This window comes from Schistocerca piceifrons, chromosome 2 (assembly GCF_021461385.2).
Source record: "Schistocerca piceifrons isolate TAMUIC-IGC-003096 chromosome 2, iqSchPice1.1, whole genome shotgun sequence".
NCBI classification, from domain to species: domain Eukaryota; kingdom Metazoa; phylum Arthropoda; class Insecta; order Orthoptera; family Acrididae; genus Schistocerca; species Schistocerca piceifrons.
This window is the reverse complement of record NC_060139.1, coordinates 521,364,858-521,388,749: the sequence shown is the minus strand read 5'-3', so window position 1 is coordinate 521,388,749 and position 23,892 is coordinate 521,364,858. Positions and strand designations below refer to the sequence as shown.

Genomic DNA, 23,892 nt, shown 5'->3' with positions numbered 1-23,892 from the left:
TGGTGCAGCGATCACCTCCGAAGTGTACTGTGCTAGCCTCTGGAAATTAAACAAACGATTTTAGCGTGTCCGTCGCAACAAAAATGCAGACTAAACTCTCCATGACAACGCAAGGCCTCACACACGTCTTCGCACAAGACAGGAGCTGACAAAACTTCATTGTACTGTTCTTCCTCATCCACCCTTCAGCCCGGATCTCGTACGTTCCAACTTCCATCTGTTTGGCCCAATGAAGGATACACTTTTTGAGAGCCAATACGTGGATGGTGGGGAGATTATTGACGCAGCAAGACGTTGGCACCGGCGGCGACCAGTGGAGTGCTTATCATGCGAGCATATAGGCTCTTGCATTAGAGCCGTGTAAGGCCAACGCATTTAACGGAGATTATGTTGAAAAACAGGGTTTTGTGGCCAAAAGAGTGAGAAATAATATGGTGTATTGAAATACTGAATGAAACCAACCTTCTTTCAGAAAAATAACGTGTTGTATTACTTATTCAACGCCCCTAGTAGAAACGAACAGTTGTGCACGTACGGCGAGTACTAACCTAATCCATCCAGAATGTATTGAAGTTCGACATAAGCATTTACAGTATAAACGAGGATAAAAACGACTATACCACTGAGCACTGAAATTAAGTAAAGCATTATGTTTCTCATTTTCAGTTGGTCAGTTTTTTAAAAAAAAAATAGTATGAACTTACAATTAGTTCCACAACTACTGTCAGCTGGCATTAGATTTAATTTTAATCGACTTTGCGGTGATGAATTAAGTAATCAATGAAGAGGTAAGATCTCTGGAGTCTACTAAAATAAAAGCAAGTAAACTGTCTCAACGAAAGAGAATTCATCACTAGAAAAAAGACGTAGTGACTGCCTCTGGTTTTCTTTTTCGCTTTTGTCTGCTTTTCGTTTTTATTTATTTTTTATTTATTTTTTATTCGATATTACATTCTCACGGAGAGGAGTCAGTTGAATCAGTGTATTCAAGTGAGACCCGAAAGAAAGAAGCACTCAGCGGTTATGTTCACGTCTAGCGATATAGCAAAAATAAGGTAATCAGATGGGCAGTTTGCGGTCTGAACCAATCTTCTCTTCCTCATTATGAAGCTTGACTAGACGAGACTTCCGGCAATGGATGCGGTATATCCTTCGCAAGCGAAGGCGAAGAGACTATCTAAATGAAATTTGATGTTGTCATGTCGCAGGACACTATTTGAAAAATCCTTTTACATTCACACTTGTCTTGATCGCTCTGGATGATATTACAAGAGCTTTTCGGTTTACACTCTTACGAGTCACCGTCAGAACCAGTGGCGAAAGTAACACGCCACTCATCTGGCGCCTATTTTGGCCACTTCACATTAATTACCTGCTGATCGTGTGTAACACTTGGCACTTTAGTACTCGATGCTGCTAGCATCACGTCACCAAGCACATCTCGCGCGGCCTCTGCGACCTTACTGTCGCCCTACCGGGTTGTTGTGGCGCGCTAGGTGCTCGCAAACAAACGACTGTCGGCGCTGACATCTATACTGGCGCGCCGGTGGCGACGGTATGACGGCGGCGCCGCGCCAGCCGGGAAAAAAAGGCGTACGGTGCCGAGCAGACGGCAGCCATTGTTCCGAGGCGCGGATATTTGATATACTGATCGCTCCCGTACATCTCGGGAGCCGCGGCGTGCTAGCTACAGGCTGTAAGTCACCCGCGGAGGCGGCGCAAGAAGTTGTTACGACTGCACCTGGGCGGCGGCCGCGCCGGTCGTCGGCGGTGCCGGGCGCCCGCTGCGCGCCTACAAGCACGCTCTTGCTCCAGCCTGCTGCGTCTGTCCAGCGGCCAGGTCCTTAGCGTTTCTGTTCACACATCTCTATCACGTACTGCCGTACTCTTCCTCACTACTTCTGTGCCTGTGGTTACTGTCCACACAGGATACGATGGCTGATGCACAGTGACCAGTTTTCGTCCAAAGCGCTGGGAGTTCATTTGTTTATTCGGAAGGGGAGGCGAATGTTCTTTGCCCGTTTTCAGCTAGTCAGCGAGGCAGAATCAAAAAGCACGCCCTGTAGTCTTCCTGAAACGATTTTTCAGAAATTTTGAGCAAAAAATTTCGTTTTTTCTTTACTTATAGTTTTATATGACATCTTCATTATGAAGTGCCCATCATTTCGTTAATGGTCACTGCTATTGTGATATTTACATTTAAGTAAGACATTGTGTGAAAGGCGAAAAGGTTTGCAATGAAAAATAGTGATTGGTGTGCTTTTGTGTTTGATGCTTATTAGATAATATATTTTTGCATATGAAATTTCGCTAACAGAAAAATGGTTCAGATGGCTCTGAGCAGTATGGGACTTAACTTCTAAGGTCATCAGTCCCATAGAACTTAGAACTACTTAAACCTAACTAACCTAAGGACATCACACACATCCATGCCCGAGGCAGGATTCGAACCTGCGACCGTAGTAGTAGCGCGGTTCCAGACTGTAGCGCCTAGAACCGCTCGGCCACTCCGGTCGGCTTAGCTAACAAATTAAAGTTTTCTTCAGACTTGGGTGCAAATATCTATCTGCGCCAATTTCGAGAAAATTGATACGGTCCAGCACATTCATTTGCGAACGCGCACGCCGGCGATGAAGCCAGAACGAACACTTGATAAATCGTTTGAGATATCCAAAGGAGATTTTGGCAAATGATAGCACGTGAAGAGGAAAGTATTTTCCCATATGGTTATTACGCAAAACTTTATTTCCTGCCGTGTTATTCCGCTAACTGCGGACTTCTTCGGTGAAAAAATGTGTGTTCCATTATGGGTAAGTAAATTGCGGCCACAGGCTATGGTGGGCCCTTCGGTCCCGGAAGATCTCCGTGTCATCATCTGTCAGTGGCATCATTGGACCCGGTGTGGATGGGCGTGGCGTCAGCACACCCGCTTTCCAGACCGTTGTCACCTTTTGTGACCTGGACCCACAACTACTTGGTCAAAAAGCCTCTGATCTGGTCTCACGAAGCTGAGGGCAGCCTATTCCAGTCCGTCCACCAAGGAAAAATCCCTGGCTGCATCGGAAATTGACGCAGTTCCTTCATATGGCGGCCAGATTACGGTGGCGGACATTTTGTAAAACATACCATGCTCGAATTCGACAATGCCAAATTTCGTCGTTCTAAAACAAAATCTGTGTGTGGCATATGTTGCATGGACTTCGACCACGTGGTACAAGTTTTTTTTATTTGACGCCACCTTAGCGACTTGGCCGTCGATGATGGTGATATGATGATGAAAACAAAACACACATTCAGTAATGGCCAGAGAGAAATCCCCGATCCAGCTAGGAATCGAACTAGCGGCCCCTTGGTCGAGAGTCGGAAACACCATCCTCAAAACCACCAGCTGCTGACAAATTGTAACATGTGCGGCAGTGAAACGGGAGATTTTGAAACCTCCGCCAGCGATACAAATTTATTCACAGCGATATATCAATAAATACAGCCTCTGTTTACAAAGCTTGCAATTTAAAATGCCCGCCACTTGAAAGTGACACATATTACAAGTTTTCTACGGAAGTTGGACATCACATCCTGCAGGACTGGCACCGGAATTCGATTAACATCTTCCAGAATTTGATCTTTCACTTCCTGGATCTTGTGTGGTGGGTCACAGTGGAAGATCTGCGATTTCAAATGACCCCAATAGCAGAAATCATACGCTGAAGAGTCAGGGGTCTTCGAGGCTAGGAAATGTTCCCATTAGATAACCAGTAAAGATGCTCTGTGGCATGTTAAGGGTATGCCGCAAAGCATGGCATGTGGTTCCGTCTTATTGGATGAACGTGTTTACAGTTACGGGAAGATCAGAAAGCTGCCACACTAGGAAATAGTACAACATTCACAGTAACAGCATTGCCGTGTTCGTCTTCAAAAAAGTAAAGCCCTAGGATTCCAAAAGGTGGTACGCCGTGCCGTGCTACCACGTCCAGACTCTGAAGAATTTCAGGGAGTGACAAGTGTGTAACTGCCTGTTAACAAAGCCTAGACATAAAAATTCTCCTCGTCACTCATTACAACATTGTCGCACAGGGTTGCGTTGACGTTCACGAGTCTCTACTCCCGCCAAAAGCGTAGTCCCTTTTGGATGTCAGCTACATTCAGTTTTTGCACTATCTGAATTTTTTAAGAGTGGTATTGCAGTTCCTTGCGTGATTATCAACGTACACTGCAATCCAATACGTGAAGTTGCAGCGCATTCGTGCGAGCTGAACGCCTGGGGCTTCGGCTGAAGGCGTCTTCGATTCCTGCAACGTTCTGGGGTGTGTACACGCGTTTAGCACTGTCACCGCTCTTTCGCCTCGTATCACCCGTTTCCTCAAAGTTCTGTAGCCACACTCGTGCATGACGTACAAGATCGTAATAAACGCGAAATACAGTATGCGTGGGCACTTTGCTGTCGCTGTTTTAGTAAAACACCTTCACTGCAGCAGTGCCCTGTTCGCCGGTCCACGACGCCATCTCGACTGACATCGATATCAGGGTCAATGGGAAAGAGTTGTTGTCCAGATGGCACCACCTCCGTTTTCTGATTCCTAACGCAGCGTGCTATATCCATGGTTGGCAAATCACCGTTTTCACTGCCACATCTGCTACAAAATTTCGCGTCACTATTGCTTGTAATTATTGACCTACACTGAAGTCACTAAAGTCGTGGGATAGCTCCCAATATGGCGTCGAATATCCTTTTGCCTGGCTTAGTGCAGCAATTCGACATGGTATTCGACTTCAATCGTTGGAAGTCCCATCTAGACATACTGAACAATTACTGCCTCTATAGCTGTCCATAATTGGGAAAGCGTTGCCGGTGTAGGATTTTGCGGACGAACTGATTTCTCGATTATGCCGGTATGTATTGGATGGGATTCATGTTGGACGATCTGGATGGAAAAAGCATTCGCTTGAAACGTCCCGAATGTTCTTCAAATCAGTCGCGAACAACTGTGGGTCGGTGAAATGTCGCATTGTCATCCATAAAAATTACATTGTCGTCTGGGAACATAAAGTCCATGAATGGTAGCAAATGGTCTAAAAGTAACCCAACAGAAACATTTCCAGTCGACGGTCGGTTCAATTGGACCAGAGGACCCAGTCAATTCCATACAAACACAGCGTACACCATTATGGAGCCACCAATAGCTTGCACAGTGCCTTGTTGACAATTTAGATCCATGGCTTCGTGGGGTGTAAGCCACATTGGAACCCAACCATCAGCTGTTACCAACTGAAATCGGGACTGTCAATCTAGTTGCCATAGCCCAGTAACGTCAAATTTCGCCGCAGTGGCCTGACGCATATGTTCCTCGTATGTCCCGCTCTGATTTCTACGATTATTTCACGTATTGTTCCTTGTCTGTTAGCAGTGACAATTCTGTGCAAACTTCGCTGGTCTCGGTGTTCAGTGAAGGCCGTCGGCCACTGCGTTGAACGTGGTGAGAGGTAATGCCTGAAATTTGCTGTTCTCGGCACAGTCTTTACACTGTGGATCTCGGAATATTGAATTCCTAACGATATCCGAAATGGAACGTCCTGTGCGTATAGCTCCATATACCATTCCGCGTTCAGAGTCTGTTAATTCCCTTCGCGCGGCTATAAAGTAATCGGTAGCCTCTTCACATCAATCGCAGCTTCGCCAATGCACTGCTCTTTTAGACCCAGTGTAGACGATACCACCGCCATCTGTATACGTGCGTACAGCTATCCCTGTGCGGCAGTTAGGAGCACGTAGCAGTGGTGCTGCGCTTCCGCTCGCCGTTGGTGGCGGACGGTGGCACGAATAGCCTGCGGAGGGCGTCAAGTGGTCACAAGGAGGCACGGGTGGCGGAGCCCCGCGGCGGCCACTTCAAAGGCGTGGCGACCGCAGCTGCGGGACCCGGTGACCTGCGGCGCGGTGCTGCACGGCGCAGCCTTGCCTATTGAATGCCGGCATAAATCTCCGGCCGCAGGTGTTCGCGGTTGCGTTTCCTAGGCCAATTATTTGAGCTGTTCCGGGCCGGGGATGCCCGCCGGCAGCCGCCAGCAGCGGCGGCAGGTCAAGGGCGGCAGTCCCGGGGCACGGTTTCGAGTCCCGTTGTGTGTCTTGCGTCACGCACTACTTACCCATAACCGTCGCAGTGCTAAAATGTTCCAGAAAATAGTCGACCTCGGTTCAGTTAACATTATCCAGTTCGAATCTGCTTGTTTCCTGTTCCGTAAGTCTTCCACAGAATTGTTGTACATGAACTTTAAGATCAAAAGTATCTCGATACCCTTATATAATACGCAATTGACAACAAGGTCAAAAGAGGCGGACCTGCAATTACAAAATGCGTGGGGAGTACTGTGTTCTCAGTGAAGGAGCAGTAACAGCAAAATTGGTCGTTTAGGCGGGCTCCGTGACTTCGAACGTTGACCAGTCATTGGATGTCACCTGAGTAACAAATCCATCAGGGATATTTCAATCCTTCTGAAGCTTTCTAAGTCGACCGTTGATAATGCGACTGTGAAGTGAAAATGCGAAGAAACGACCACAGGTAAATAAACATTAGACAGGTCTCAAGTGCTGACAGACAGGAACAGTCAAGCATTCCGGTGTGTGGTTGTAAACCATCGTATGAGACAGGCGTAGAGGATCACTCGTGCGTTCCAAAGTGCTACCAGCAGTCTAGTTAGCAGGCTGTGTGCAGGGAGCTAAAAAGAGTGAGCCACACAGCTGTTCATATGCATATATCTCTGTGGGCCGTGATAAGCGACGGTGGAGGTGGTGTAACGGGCAACGCCAATGGGCAGTGGATGAATGCAAACGTGTGATTTGGAATGATGAATCATGCTATACTCTGTGGCAAAACGATAGATACGGTTTGGGTTCGGCGAGTGCCTGCCACAAGGTGCAGTGTCGACAAGGAAGTTCAGAGGAGGGGTTGCTACTGTATGAGGGTGGCTTTCATGGTTAGGGTGCGGTCGCCCAGTTGCGCATAAGGTCCGGAAGGAATTTTGCCACACTGTGTACAGCGTTAGTAAAGGAACAGTTCGAGATGAAGACTGTATCGGGATAACAACGCACCCTGCTATAAAGTAGTGTCTTTGAGGCAATTGTTCGTGGTCAATAACATTCCTGAAAGGGGCTGTCCTGCTCAGAGTCCCGACATAAATGCAATGGGACCCATCTGAGGTGAGTTAGAACGTCGATTTTATTCCATACCCGAGCGTCCAGCGTCACTATGGTTTCGGCTCTTGAGGATGATGTCCCCCAACAGAGTCAAGCCACCCTGAAGGCGAAGAGTGGACTCACTCCATTACGCGTCCACTAATTGCTACCCGCATACTCCTGATCAGGTAGTGTACACGTAAGACATTATCACATCATGCACGACATAGTCCATAAAAGTATATAAGATAAATTGATGGACTGACACAAACACCTCTGCAGAAATAATAAGGAATACAGTACACGACGAAAACAGATATTCTCAAAAAGGGCGGCTCAGATTAGGTCTCACGATATTAGCGCGAACATATGCAGTTACTCTGATAAAACTTCGGAGGCCCAAGATACGCTCGACAATACGACACAATCAAACAAACACACAAACCTGCAGTAGTTACTGGCTATTATTGCCGTTCAGGATTAGTAAAAATAATGTACTTATAGATCGTGATGTCTCATTGTAACCTACGATCAAATAAAAACGTGCAAATAGTATTTGCCAATATAGTAACACAACTAACAATTTAATAGTAATTAGCGGTAACGCAAAACTTGCACACAATTAATAGCAGCGTGGGTCCTAGCAGGATGGAGGAGGTTCCAAGCCATACGGAAAATAACTATCACTGCAAAAAATCATAAACTTTTCTTTAATGAAGACTATTTTCATAGTTTTTACACTCCACTCTGTTGAGTTATTTAAGTTTTGTTTATTTGCTATCTACTCCGAAATAACTGCAGCTTTCTTGTCAGAGAGTAGACCCCAGTTTGATGTCGACAACAAAAGAACGAAAAGGAAGTAACTTAGCTGAGTGCGCACTAAATGGTATGAGAACGGTCTTTACGCTCCATAGTAAAACACTTAACAGCTGACATCCCTGATTTATGGTACTATCAAACGAACAACACGCTAAACTTGAATCTGTAAAACGTAACAGCTAGAACTCGATATTTCATTCCGAGGTCTCGAACCACGCTTGGAATTAGTGGTGGGACTATCCAACCTTATTCCATAGCATCCTCCCTGTTTTTTTCCTTACTAAAACAATACTCCCTTCTAAACATATCTGTGTACAAAACTTCTATATTGGGTTACCAATTGCTGTACAGAAAAAAAAGATCAAACAAAGCTTAAAACAATTAAACTTAGCCCATCTTCACGTGCTGGTAAACGGTCAACGGGTCATCCCGCAGCAAATTCTAATCCGCTAGATGCAACAACAGCTACTAAACCAACATATGCGCACCCAAAATTTGTAGCATTCTACCCTATTTACTGACTCTTGTTCATGTACTACATTAGTTGTTGGTATGACTGTTTGTTGTACAGAAATGAAAACTGTCTTTTTTTAATTAAGGAAGAGTCCATTTTCAGGGAACCACTTAATAAGCCTTTGAAAAAATCATTAACTATCTCTTCTGTAGCTTTCTCTCCAATGTTATTTATCATAATACTAACATCATCTGCAAAATATACCAGTCCCGCTTGTTGAATGTTAAGTGGAAGGTCATTCACTTGTACGACGGACAGGAGTGTAACGAAAATTGAATCCTGCGGGACTCCCTTTGTGATTACTCCCCAGTCACAAAAATTTTCTACCTTTCCAACGTTGTCTGAACTATTCGACACAACATTCTGCATTATGTTTGTCAAGTATGATTCAAACAAGTTAGGTGTAGAGCCATCAGTTCCATAAAGCTTAGATAAATTTAAGAGTCTAGCATGATCTACACAATCAAATGCCTTGTAGATCACAAAAATATGCCAGCTGGCAGTATTTTATTGTTTAAGGCTTTTAATATTTGGTGGGTGAATGTGTAAATAGCTTTTTCAGTCGCATAATCCTTCTAGTATCCTACCTGCGATATGCTAAGTAAATTCTTTCTTCTTGAGTACATAACTTTTTCGAATATTTTGGAAAAAGATGTCAGTAAGGATACTGGGCGATAACTAATTAAGTATTTCTTGTCACCTCGCTTATATAGAGGCTTAAAAATTGCAAATTATAATCGGTCTGGATAATTTCCCTGTGATAAAACATATGTCACAAAGGACCTTACTTACCTAGTGAAAACGACTATCTGGAGTACTGTTTCAAATGCCAACATCACATGAGATTTCGTTTCATAGAGTTTTTATAATTTTTTTTAATTTCAGTGAAAGATGTTGGTGCTTCTTTTAGTTACTGAAAGTTCTTTGGAATGGAATTTTTAATATGTTCTCTTGCTTTTTCAGCTGAACCATTTAACTCTGTTTTTGCTTCTGCATTTAGAAAGCGATTGTTTGAAGTATACGCGGCTTGTGAGTTATCAGTCACAGCCTTGTCATTTAGTTCTGTTGTTATGATATCTTGTACAGGCTGTCCTATCTCCCATTTGACAATATCGCTCATAGATTTTATCTTATTATTGGCATTATAAATTTATGACAGGAAGCTCATACTTCTTGAAGTTTTGATTTTCCTTAAAATATTACCATATTTTTTGTAGTACGCAAGCAGTCTTGGATTTTGACTTATTCTGACTTTTGTAGAAATTCCCTCTTCCTCTTATATGAGTTTTTAATTCCTTTTCTCGTCCATGGATTACTTGTTTTTAATGTATTTTCTGGATAACTTTTTAGGAAAGCTACTTTCAGAACTGACTCAAATTTACCATGGATTAAACTGAATCTGAAATTAGCAACCCTTTCTACATACTCGTCTACCTCACCCTTATCAACTCCCTTAGCTTAGTCTTACAACATTAAATACTGTTCACATTAATAATCCTCACTGCTTCGAATAAACCTGCCTCATTGTTATAGTATGCTAAATTGCTAATTTCAATACACAATCGATTTCAGTTAATTGTGCATCATGATCAGACAGCCCATTAACATTTGGGTGCACATGAATTGTTCGAGCCTGAGCACCATCTATGAAAATGCTATAAGTGAAGTGTCCTACTACCTTGCGGCGCATGGGTTGGGGAACTAATTACTGAAATTAAATTGTTAAACCCAACAATGATTCCAGTTCATTTTCCATGTCCGTATCTTTTAAGAAATCTGCAATGAAATCTCCAAAAACGAGAAACTGTTTCTCTTTGTGTGACAGGTAGCTCAATAAAACAGCTATATTTCTCACAAATACCTGAAAGTTTCCTATTGTGAATCTGTAAATTATTACAATGACCAGGAACATATTCTGCAGTAGTAACTCACAAGCACTTGCTTCTAGGTTAAGATTCACACAAAAACAATGTGTTTCAATATTTTTGATTTTGTGTCCCACTTTTACGTATGTTGCAACTCTTTCTTTTTCCGTATTAACTGTACCCATAAATGAATAACTATAACAAATTTTTTCGTTTAACGAGGAACTTTCCACATATTTCCGCTTCCAATGAACGCTTGGCTCTACATCTATCGTATGCGGCAACGGTGATGTCCAGTGAAGTCCATTTCGAAGAGTTGCACATAGCCACTGCTTTGGAAAGCGTTATGTTTTCAATAACATTCAAGTGCGCGAAAGTTGAAAATCGATCCATTGTTCCAATCTGAACTTCCCGATAACCTTACGACGAAACATGATGACCATGACGAGAAAATTAAACTTTTCGTCAGTCACTATCTGCTGGCATTCTAGCATTGTGGAACTGCGAAGCAAACAATAGGTAATTGCGAGTTCAGGTCCTTCTTTCTTATGTCTGCTTTTGCCTCATGGTCATTTCAGATTAACACCTCGTATCTGATGCGCAATTACAATTCGAAGCTTTGAATATTAAAGCGCAGTTAATGAAGAGATAATCTCGTCCAGAAGACGTAACGTAAGCTGAGACAACAAGCACCCATTTAAAGATCAAAAAGTCGTTTCTCCGATGAACCTTTAACGGCCTCAAGATTGGTTAATTACTAGAAATTTAATTTTGTACGTTTGGCTGAATTAGAGAGAAACATGCTAGATCTATCTTGGCAGGATATACATTAAAGAAAGGAAAAACGAAACATTGATGACTCAGTTCAGAGGCACTCTGATGCGAGAGATTTTTCGCTATTTGCGTTTTAATTCTTCGATGAAACCAAACGAGATGTTTTGTCTGTTTCCTGTGATTTACCTTCTAAAACTCCATTCAGAAAAATGAGACATGGAAAAAAGCGTGAAATTTTGAAATGTCATGCCACTGAGAACAACTGTAATCGAAAAGTAACGTACCTTGTGAGAGGAAATTTCCTGTAAGAGGTGCCCGTTAGCCAAGAACGGTTCCGTGGAAGGATATGTAGTGTTTTCCCTGTTATTCAGCGATATCCCTCTGAGGTAAACGATGGAATTTTAAGCACTCGACACCTGGATAACAACCTGGTACATATGTATGATACTTTCTTCTCGGAGTCATTGGTGAGTTGAAATACGTGAAGAATATCGATTAAAAATCTAACCAAAGGTTGCAATGATGATGTGAATAATACAGAAAATTTCAGATGGACTACTGTCATCAGTTAGATTGTCTTAAAGAAACTGAGGAGTCTTTAAGGTATTTGATAATTTCAACTGAAAAACGAAAGCACGTCTCTCTGGAATCAAACACTACTTTATGGTCCCATTTACGAGATAATTTTCGTGTCATCTATTTTGTAATCGGAAGAAAGGAAATTATCCATCTAGCTTGCTTGACGTATTTTTACACTTGTGTGGTCACGAATTTTGTATTTCTTGGTCACATCATGGCGCAACTGTCATCCCTAATAAAATAACCAGACCATACAGGGGACATCCTGGTCGGAAACGTATGTCTTTGATACCAGAACGTCCGACAATGGTCAGGACCACGTCTGGTTTAGTAAAGAGTAAAGACATGTGGATCATGAATTTTTAACAGGCATAGAAGGTAAGACACATGGGTTAGTGAAGATCAAGTTGTTCATTAATTCACGAAAGTATACTCTTGCAGCACTGTGCGTGCCACTACATAAGATGGCTTACATAGCAAGGTATAAACTTCCGCGTCCACTTATTCTATCCTCCAGTTAGCTTCGGCGCAAACAAAGCGGTTTACTGACCGCTGACGTAAAATCGACGTCATCATACTGTCGAACACTGTTGACCTCAGCAGTCGGGTCATCAGGCTTTTTGCTGCTTGTGATGTACGGCCACGTATTCACAGCCGTGTTTACTGCCCTGCTAACAGCAACCTGATATTCTAGGCTAAGAGGTCTCCTGCGGAACACCTGTTGTTATGAAGGAGAATTACAACGCTTCCTTCGCACGTACTTACACGGCGCTGTATCATTTGCATGCGTCTCAAGAACCATGCGGCTGTAGAAATAAAACAAGTTAACTATAGAATAAGGACGTGTTTCTTGACCACATTCCCGTGTGTAGCCAGCACAAAGACGCGCACTTACGCATGTTGTATCGTAAGCGTGGAGAAATGAGCGTATGGTGCTTTGCGATTAAACCTGTTTAGTGGAAAAAAGCGTTTCTGTTTATCGCATTCTCCTTCTCTTAATTAACTTCTCTTCACTCTAATATGCTTTCCGCACTGCCAAAATGTGAATTACTGCGGACAGTTCTTGCGTATCTACTGTTACTTATCTCAGTATTAAGATAATATGTGACAACAACGTACGGCAAAGAATCCAGACCACACAAAATTCTGGCAGCTCTAAGTGATGAATTCGGTTTGAAGGTGTTAATTCTTACTGCATTTCTTTGAGATTTGATGTATGAGAAACTCGGAGGGCTCGATTTGTGCAGCAAGTAAATAAAATGATGAATTAGTAATCGTGTTTGATAAATGATGTTTGAAATTCAACCTGATAAAAGTTATGTGCATTATATGAGGCACTTCTAAAGCTTAGATGTCTTAGATTCACGTTTTTTCGGAATTCCGAAGAACATACAGTGTCTCTGGAATTGAAAACCTCGAATTCTGAAAACATTAATCTGTTATTCCCTATTTCATGATTCCTGGTGATGGATGAGTTTACCAGGGGGCAGCCGTTTCGAATTTAGGTAGTTTTCGACGCATTATGTGGCCAATAATGGAAGTATGGGTAGTGGCACGGAGTTCATATCTCACCAGACAATGCTCGATCAACATATTATGATGCCAAACCATCCCGTGGTGCCTTATGGCGTGAGAGTACGAGAAAACGTTCATGATAATCCGTTGGGACGTTAGTCTCAGAGGCATACTTCGTCATGTTCACCGAGAGAAAGCTGGATGTCGATAGCTCTTACCTTGTCCCTTCTCCTTCTCACGCCCGTTAACAACAGCAATGAAACTCTCCTCTACAAGCAGCCACCACAGTCACGTGCACTGAATAACTGCAGATCAGACACGACACTCACATTTAACGAAGGCCAAGTGCTAAAGTAGGTGAAGTATAACCATTTCGATTAACTGCAACGTGGACAATGTAAAACAGACTACGGAACTATTTGTTGCCCCTTAAAGTTGGCAACCAAACTTACATCATCTGCAACCAGAGTAGATGTAAGTTGACTTGTCTACCGTAAGTTGTATAAAATACACTCCTGGAAATGGAAAAAAGAACACATTGACACCGGTGTGTCAGACCCACCATACTTGCTCCGGACACTGCGAGAGGGCTGTACAAGCAATGATCACACGCACGGCACAGTGGATACACCAGGAACCGCGGTGTTGGCCGTCGAATGGCGCTAGCTGCGCAGCATTTGTGCACCGCCGCCGTCGGTGTCAGCCAGTTTGCCGTGGCATACGGAGCTCCATCGCAGTCTTTAACACTGGTAGCATGCCGCGACAGCGTGGACGTGAACCGTATGTGCAGTTGACGGACTTTGAGCGAGGGCGTATAGTGGGCATGCGGGAGGCCGGGTGGAAGTACCGCCGAATTGCTCAACACGTGGGGCGTGAGGTCTCCACAGTACATCGATGTTGTCGCCAGTGGTCGGCGGAAGGTGCACGTGCCCGTCGACCTGGGACCGGACCGCAGCGACGAACGGATGCACGCCAAGACCGTAGGATCCTACGCAGTGCCGTAGGGGACCGCACCGCCACTTCCCAGCAAATTAGGGACACTGTTGCTCCTGGGGTATCGGCGAAGACCATTCGCAACCGTCTCCATGAAGCTGGGCTACGGTCCTGCACACCGTTAGGCCGTCTTCCGCTCACGCCCCAACATCGTGCAGCCCGCCTCCAGTGGTGTCGCGACAGGCGTGAATGGAGGGACGAATGGAGACGTGTCGTCTTCAGCGATGAGAGTCGCTTCTGCCTTGGTGCCAATGATGGCCGTATGCGTGTTTGGCGCCGTGCAGGTGAGCGCCACAATCAGGACTGCATACGACCGAGGCACACAGGGCCAACACCCGGCATCATGGTGTGGGGAGCGATCTCCTACACTGGCCGTACACCACTGGTGATCGTCGAGGGGACACTGAATAGTGCACGGTACATCCAAACCGTCATCTAACCCATCGTTCTATCATTCCTAGACCGGCAAGGGAACTTGCTGTTCCAACAGGACAATGCACGTCCGCATGTATCCCGTGCCACCCAACGTGCTCTAGAAGGTGTAAGTCAACTACCCTGGCCAGCAAGATCCCCGGATCTGTCCCCCATTGAGCATGTTTGGGACTGGATGAAGCGTCGTCTCACGCGGTCTGCACGTCCAGCACGAACGCTGGTCCAACTGAGGCGCCAGGTGGAAATGGCATGGCAAGCCGTTCCACAGGACTACATCCATCATATCTACGATCGTCTCCATGGGAGAATAGCAGCCTGCATTGCTGCGAAAGGTGGATATACACTGTACTAGTGCCGACATTGTGCATGCTCTGTTGCCTGTGTCTATGTGCCTGTGGTTATGTCAGTGTGATCATGTGATGTATCTGACCCCAGGAATGTGTCAATAAAGTTTCCCCTTCCTGGGATAATGAATTCACAGTGTTCTTATTTCAATTTCCAGGAGTGTACATGGTGATTCTGTGATGATGTTATAGGCTTTCGGCGTTGGAGAAGGGTGAAAGTATCAATTTGAGTTTCTGATATGTTCTGGGACCTCTGACAGAGGACATCTTCTACCGGAAGCTCTTTGCTTTCCTTATTTTCAGATGTGGTTGTATGGACCAAAACAAGGAAATAATTGGCTCTAAAATACATACCTGAAGAACTATGAGTACTGTTTCACCTTTGCTACTGTGAAGAACATCTGTTGTACTGAACAACTTCAGATATGCATTTTAGAGCGCGCGTTTGCCAGGCAATTAGTTGTTGTTTTGGTCCATACTATCTCCTCCTGAGATATCGAAAGCAAACAGCCTGCAGAGGTCAACTGCCAGAGGTATCAAAACGATTTTCGCTTATAACTTTCGACTCCGTCGTTTCCAAATCATTGTCCCTTATCTCAAATGATAGGTTTCACCATCATCCCTGAAAGTTTGTAACATCAACATGGAATAACCCAGTATTTTCCAGGCCAATCCTATTTTGCCCACAATCTATATCGGCTACATACAGAGTGGACCAAAAGTCACAGAGTTATAACTGTGAATAGCTTTTTTTATTTGTACTTTCTTCTTTCTTTTGTTTCAGATTCTGACGGAGGAAGAACAGGAGATTGACCATTCTTTGTTTTAAGTCTTTGAAATATCGATGGAAAGTAATGATAAGTAGAAAATTTATTGAAAGTTGTAGCCCTTCTTTACTTTTGGTCCACCCTGCATTATGTAAGTCAGTATACACTTCAAAGGTAGCTAGAATACAGTGTTAATGATTTTCTGTGCTGTTCCATTTGCCTACGAACTGAGCGAAAAAGGTTACATTTCTCTTCAAAATGACTTTATCCCACGCTTATCCTCGTTTAAAGACAGCTGATATTCATTATAGAAAGAGGAATTCGTTCTACATTTCCTCACGCTCATCACAGACGATAATTTACTGTTTACAATAGCACCCTTCGCAATCTGATGGTGTTGCCGACTCTCTGATAAATCCACCTCGTATGTTAAGAATGTCAGCCATTCTATTACGCTACTTCCGTTTCTGTTGATCAGTCACCATTCACTATAACGTCCTGCTTTTACCAGTTACTTAATAAGCTCTTATATATTCATCAGTCGGGATCATAGTACCTTACTGAGAGCCGTAAAGAAATCTAAGGAGACAAAATCTACTTCGTGTACGAACAAATAAGGTAGTTTCACACGAGTGGTTTTTATCCTCCACTGATGATACACTGAGAGAGACTTCTTCTCTCCCATTAATGTGAATGTTCGATCCGAGAATACGCTATCGATCTGCAACAGATTGACTGTAGGTGTTAGATTAACGTAAAACTCATCTCTCTGAAATGGAATAATATAGTTGTAACTATGTACTGGCATTAACAACCCATTTCTTTCCTTAGAACATTTCTGGAACGTCAACCGTTGTATGGTTTTAAAGTTATGACTGATGGCCCCGCATCCGTAGAAAAAGCTGCTTGGTTACTGTTAGGCCACTGTGCGGAATGTACATAACACGAAGTCGAAAACAGACGGGAGCAGAAAGACATGAGGCACGATGCATAGCTGCAGATGCCACGTATTACGGTACACACAGCAATTACCATAGATGAACCTGAGGCTCCATCTTCGACGCCGGCGGCTGTTGGACAGATGTAAGACTCCGACGGCCTGCAATCTCTCCTACAGCCAGTAATCTCCTGTTTCTCTAGTGCAACCGAGTAGAATCTTCAGGACCGCTTAAAGGGAAACGAGGATAAGAAAATTTTCCGCCCGAGCCTGTAATCTAATACGGAACTCGCCTCATCGGTGGAACGCTCTACAAGTGCCGCCGGCGAGGGATTCCCCAGCCCGGTGCGCAGGTGTGGTGGCGGCAGTGGCTGCTTCAGGGCTGCCACACCTGCCGCTGGAACTAGCGCCGGAGCAGCACCTCTGACCCGCGGATGCTCCCATCCTCTCCTCTCCGCCCGCGATACCATCGCCGCCAGCCAGGCGGTCGGTGATTTATCTGCCTCCCGCCGTCCTGCTTAATTTTTATCCGAGCCTACAGCCCTCCAGGGGGGCTGGCGAAAACGCCTGATTACCATCTACGAGAGCGCGGAGCGAATGGGGTTGTAGAGATCTGACCAACACGCTGCACGGGAGTCGCACAGAACAAGGAACCTTCTTCACGCTCTTCTCGTCGGTTCTACAGTGTGTAGAACTCGATTACTCTACAGACTTGTACCGCTACTCGTTATAGGCACTTACTTTCAATATAAATGTTTGTGCACATCGCTCTGCTGTGATGCTCGTCATTGTATATTCTGTTGATTATTATGCCCAGACGAGCTGTAATGCAAACTAGATGCAATAATCGTCATTTAAAACTTCCGGGCTGATAGGCCGCAGTCGGTGTATAAAACCCTCCTTGACGTTTCGTCTTCGACTGTGGGTGACATCGTCCGCTTTACTTCGGAGGATGTCTCCCACAGTCGGAGACGAAACGTCAGGGAGAGTTTTATACATCGACCAAGACCTATCAGCCCGGTGGTTCTAAGTGACGACAAAACCAGCCGTGAAAGCATACATTGTTGCAGTAATCTTCCTGCCACGTTAAAGGCGCTTTTTGTTTTTCATAGGCTGCAGAGACAACTTCAGCAAACTAGTTGTAACTTTGTAGGAATCTCCCAAGGCTACAATGGGCAAAGTATTCTAAACGCTCTGTAGCACCTGGTACGAGTACCCAATGTAAACGTGATGCCGTCGACAGTGATATCAAAATACTGAGTGAGTGACGACTGTAATAATGCTGTCCCAACACAAAGATTTGTTCGAGCATTTCTGTGCTTTACCAGGCGTATTACTAGTGTGGATGATATCCTTGCTGCGTTGACACCGGTGAACTGGTCCACCTTGTTAGCTGTATAAGAACATTACAGTTTTACGTGAACTGTAAACCCTGCCATACAGAACACTGCCAGAAGTTCAAAAAGAGACAGAAAATCAGACGAGGATCGAATCTCGAGCCTCTCAGGCGTACAAATTATGGAAACAGTTGATTCGGAATTCAGTCATTCGTACATTTTGACTTAGGTGGTTCACTTAACCCCATCAGGCGAACAGAAGCTTGGTAGACAGAATCCTCAAATCAGATTGCGGAGCCAGTGGCTAGCTAGAGGTGTTATTGGTTAAAAGAAATGGTCTTGCTAAGGTTTGAGCGAATACAGTACACTTGACGTATGGCATATCTTCTGAACAACTGACTTTGAACTGCATTTCTATTTTGTTGATGGAGAAATCTTTGCCGGAAGTTGCTTCAAGCCACTTGGAGGCGTCAGCGGTTTACAGTTTACATTCCGTTGATAACATCTCCGAATCTTTATGAAAGCAGTCAGATTACTGCAGGGAATTCACTGACGATATAGGAGTAGTGATAATTTTAACCCTATCTCGCGGACCAAATAGAGGCTTGTAACAGACTGGCTTAATAGTGTAGTAATGCGTAGTATTAATCCAGGTTCACCAATAAATGCTGTCGACTACATTTGCAGCCCAATACGTTGTATAATCTGTCGCGGGCGCCACTTATCTCGGATTCCACTCAATGCCACAGAAGCTCCGAAGACGGACGAAAGGAATGTAGCGGATTGTATCTAAGCCTGCACCTGTTCTGCCTCAAGCAGTGGCGCTCACAAAAGACTAGTGAGGAAGATGGTCAACAGACGACAGTACATGTTTTACCGGGGACCGATCCTGGAAGTGCGAGCATTCATTGGAAACTGTAGCATCCTGCGGTCTCACCCACGTCCTGAGGACCGGTTCGCGAGAGTCGAAAGAAAGCTGCGGCAGGTTGCGCAACGCAGGCGCTCCTTCCTGCGTGGCTTTCCAATACTCCTCCGGAAGCGCCGAAACAGCCCAATTCCGACCGGTAATTGTCGCGCTGAATCGCCCGCCCTCCAGCGATTCTTGCCGCTTGTAGAAAACTTCTCATAGCTTTCTATGACAGTGGGTAATCATTTATTTTGACAAATTCATGTTATGGATCAGTTACATTTTACTTTACCTCTCCAGAGTTAATGTGTCACAGACTTTAGGCATGCATGGATTGACTTGCAGTAGACGTATTATTTTTATACTTCTGTCGGCCTTTAGATCTCCATCCTTACATTTATCTATGTACAACTTATAATCTTTATTTCTAAATTCCTAAAATGTCTTCGCATTTATTTTTAGCTCTTTTAAATGGACCGGATACACCATTCTTCGTTTGGCTATGTGGGAAGATAGAGCTGGATAGAAAAAAGATTCAGAATTAGACATTGTGTTACATCTCTTTAGAGCACTCGCATTCGGGAGTACAATGCCGTGTCCGGCCATCCTGATTTAGGTTTTCCGTGATTTCCCTAAATCGCTCCAGGTAAATACCGGGATGGTTCCTTTGAAAGGGCACGTCCGACTTCCTTTCCCGTCCTTCCCTAATCCTATGAGACCGTAGACCTCGCTGTCTGGTCTCCTTCCCAAAACAACCCAACCCTCTTTAGAGCAGTTAGTAAATTGCAGAACAAAACAGAGAGAGAGAGAGAGAGAGAGAGAGAGAGAGAGAGATGATCGGGTGGGGGAGAGAGAGAGAGAGAGAGAGAGAGAGAGAGAGAGAGAGACAGAGAGAGAGAGAAAGAGAGACAGACAGACAGACAGAGACAGAGACTGCGATAAAACCGTAAAGTACAGCAGAAGTGTTGATGTATAATGTGGACAGAGCTATTGCCGAATACTCGAAATAATAGTGGTTATGAAACAAGTACAAATTCGTTAGTTAAGAGCATACTGTTAACCTTCATACATAAATGTGCAAAGCACTAGTAAAAGCAATCTCTGAAATTGGACCTACTTTACAGGAAACGACGTGTAATGAAATACTTCAGCATAGCGAATAAATTTCTTCAAAATGTGTTCTCCGTACAGGTGGGAAATAATCATTGCGTAGCTTGAATGTCAGCATTTAGGTAATTGCCTGTCATTATTTCCTAGAAATCCAATTGTAGACACTCTACGGGACTTTTATCTTGCGTCTTTCCAGTCAGGGCCGACGGGATCTCCCAGCCAATAATGTCATACGATCATTTCATTTCATTCATTTAGGAGGCAATAAGCAGAGAAGTGTACACTGAAGCAAACTGCCGTTCTTCCTTTGGGGTCTACAACGATCTCCAGTATGTTTCTTCCCACATTCTTTCTACAGTTCTGCCGTATTTTTACAAACTTTCAGTCAAATATTAATGCTATGAGAAACGTACTTTCAGTGTACATGTACTATAATCATGGCGTCTTTTTTAAGAAGGCATTTCTGTAGCACTTACAGGTGTATCGTGCTAGCGCTGACAACGAACGGATCATTCAGATCCTACTGTCGGCGCTTATAGGGTATCCATGCAAAAGAACCTTGCCACTGGACAAGTGAAGGCAACAGAATACATGTAATATCCAGACTGCACGTCAAGGTGCGCTATCGCTTTGTCAAGTAGACATCAGAGCAAAATCTCGCCCATCGGACTGTCACCGTACACATGCCCATTTAAGAGAAAGCTTCTGCAGTGTTCTGATGAACTAGTGAGCTACACACGGTGAGTTATTTCCGAATCTGGATATGTACTCACGGTATTTTTGCCAATTTCGACGAAATTCTATTACTAATACTCGGTGTGTCATGAGCAGTACGAGGACCAACACTCAGACACCAGTAAACTGCAGGGAAGACAGGATAACACATATTCCGAGAACGCGACTTCCTTTACAATGAACGGAAAAAAATTAGTCAGCTGAGACATGAGTCAGTTTTCGCCTGGAACCAAACTTCTTCGACAGATAGGTGTCGAAGGACACCTTCCTGCCTCTTCATTCTCCAACCATATTGATTTTATCCTCCCCTTACAGCAGTACGAGACTGCCGATCTGAAAATTTTGTTAATGTATGTTCTTTGTACGATTATAATGTACCAATTATCACTCCTTCTTTAACGTGAATAATGATCTTTATTCCGTACAGTGATTCTATAACTCTGAAAAATACAGAATTTTACTCTGCCTAAATGTCGCCTAACAATATACACTCCACTAAAGAGTAAAAGCATAAAATTACTTTCTTTTCCTGATGACAAATGTTACTTAGTAGACTCTAAAACCTGTGTACCTCCTGAGAATTTATCAGCAGGTACTAAAATTAAACTTTAACTTCTTTCATTTCTGTTTGTGAGTATCAGTGCATGACACAAATCCTACTAGTATATACGTAAAATTATAAGGACGCCAGTGATGGATACACTGTTACTTGCCCATATATAAGCTTTTATGTCCAAAACGGCTGCTAGTGTCACTAGCATTACTAAATTTTGTATCCATAATAGTGTTAATTCTAACATAAGGATCTGGATGAAGAGTATTTAACATTGTTATTTGAATGACGAAACACTTGTAGCTTGGTCATGTCGATTTGATAGATGACGAACTTGAAGGAAAATCGTATCCGAATGGATAGCCGTGGACATTAAAACCCCGCTTTCGGAACTGGAAAGTGGAGTGCCACAAGATCGAATCAGCCCGGCGCATTATCGAAGAGGGCCGAGGTGGTTTTTAAGATGTTTCCCACATCCCACTTGGTGAATGCCGGGCTGTTACCCAAGTCCCGCCTCGTTTACGAGTTTTGCAGATATTTCGAAAACCTCCCTCACTCCCACATTAATAACAGCACTACATGCCGTTGGGACACGCATATTCCGTCTCGGAGGGGGGGGGGGGGGTGACGGGATGGCTATAGGAAAGGCATCCAGCCATCCCTCCTTACCATACCTTCCCTCCCTCACTGTCGGCCAAAAGCAAACAAAAAAAGTTTGAAAATCGTCTTTTGGCAAAACATTATAGTAGAGAATACTGTACACCATTCTAGGAGTAATTCCATTATATGGCCTTTATTTACTTTAACATCAGTACTGCTTTCACAAACTCGAGGACGATCCTAATTGTCTGCCACCAAATAGCTCCAGCGTGCAGCCTGCGCATTGTTATACTCTAAAAAGAGAAACTATGGTCATCAGCAGTGACTTATTTCGCTCAAGCGATGCTGTTCTAGCACACTTCGCCTGCACCACTTAAGAGGCCTACAGTAGTAAAGAAAACAACAAAAGAGCCAATCAATGCTACTGTGAACATCGCATGCTCACAATGTGTGGCTATAGTACTGGAAGCTGTCCAAGATAGGAGAATTAACTTAAAACTTTTTGTACATGTTAAACTAGTCATTTTTACATTTTATTGCGTGAGAGTCAAGAAAGGCAATGTTGTAGTTACGAAAGAAAAATGACAAAAGTTTTCTAGAATATTTACTTCGACATCGACGCTTTCCTTCCTGCGTCTTAATCAACGGACTTCCGTTGGCCAGACTTCACACGATCAGTTTCTCCACGCAAGAGAGCCAGCAGAGCAGTCCCTGCGTTTTAGCCATTTCGTGCTTCGGTGCGTACTCTGGTTATGCGACACTGCAACAAAATAAACGGTCACAAACCGACTGAATCAGGACGGTGTGCATACTTAAGGAACAGCAGGCAATGAACAAGGGCAGTCGTCCCCGCTGCAATAATGCAGGAAAGTAACGAGGATCGAACTCGGTGACTCCGAGGTGAAAGCCATTTCCATGTGGAACCGCCTGGCACAAAGCAGAGCCCTTCCGGCTCCACCGGTGCTGGCCAGCTCCTGCTTCTTCGCGCGGGGAAAGTGGCCCCGATCACGGAAAATAAAAGCTATTGACGACAGTGCAACACACTGACTTGTAGGAAAGCGATCCGGCGCGGAAAGAGGTGTGTGAATGGATCTCGGCTCTTTTTGCCGTGGAGCTCCACAAAAGACGTGCCGACACTCTTGAAAGGAGGTGACTTGACAGGTTTCCTGAATGGTTCCTGGCGGACAATTACGCCGCTAGCTATATCGACGCGGAGCAAGTAAAAACAGTTGCGTTCGCCAATTTTTGCTGCCTGACACTTGCTGTACCCTTGCCTCCCTTCCAGGAGAGAAGAGTGCCAGACGAGGTCCTAATGGTAATGGCTACTTACTAGCGTCTTGAGTAACCACTGCACGCAGTACGTACACAGCAAGTCGAACTCAGCGAAGTATTGCCAGATCTCCACGGGTATCTGAAGTTGTATTGTCTACAATATTTCCCACTGTTGTTGAAGGGTGCTTGGCAAAGAATTCACGTGACGGAGAGCCATGGGTCTTAGGGGGCTTGGATAAATCCCTCGTCGTATACGTGTGATCAAAAGTATCCGGACACCGCCATAAACACACTTTTCTCATGTTAGGTCTAATGTGCTGCCACATACTGCCAGATACTGCATATATCAGGGACCTCAGTAGTCATTAGACATCGTGAGATAGCAGAATGGGGTGCTCCGCGGAACTCGCGGACTTCGGACGTGGCTAGGTGACTGGGTGTCACTTATGTCATACGTCTTGTGCGCGAGATTTCCACCCTCCTAGGTCTAATTTTCCGATGTGATAGCGAAGTGGAAATGTGAAGTGACACGTACAGCACAAAAGCACGTGCAGGTCGACCTCGTCTGTTGACTGACAAAAACCGCCGACAGTTGAAGAGGGGCGTAATGTGCAATAGGCAGACATCTATCCACACCATCACACACGAATTCCAAACTGCATCAGCATCCA

At 44.3% G+C, this 23,892-nt stretch overlaps 1 protein-coding gene across 1 annotated transcript in view; it reads left to right on the top strand.

Moving 5' to 3' along the window:
* The first annotated feature begins 1,557 nt into the window (after window positions 1–1,557).
* The window catches only part of LOC124775546 (B-cell lymphoma/leukemia 11B-like), a 75,848-nt gene continuing 53,513 nt past the window's right edge, over window positions 1,558–23,892 (top strand). Inside the window, exon 1 of the mRNA XM_047250376.1 lies at window positions 1,558–1,840. Within this exon, the coding sequence (XP_047106332.1) occupies window positions 1,558–1,840 (283 nt within the window). The remainder of the gene's footprint in view (window positions 1,841–23,892) is intronic.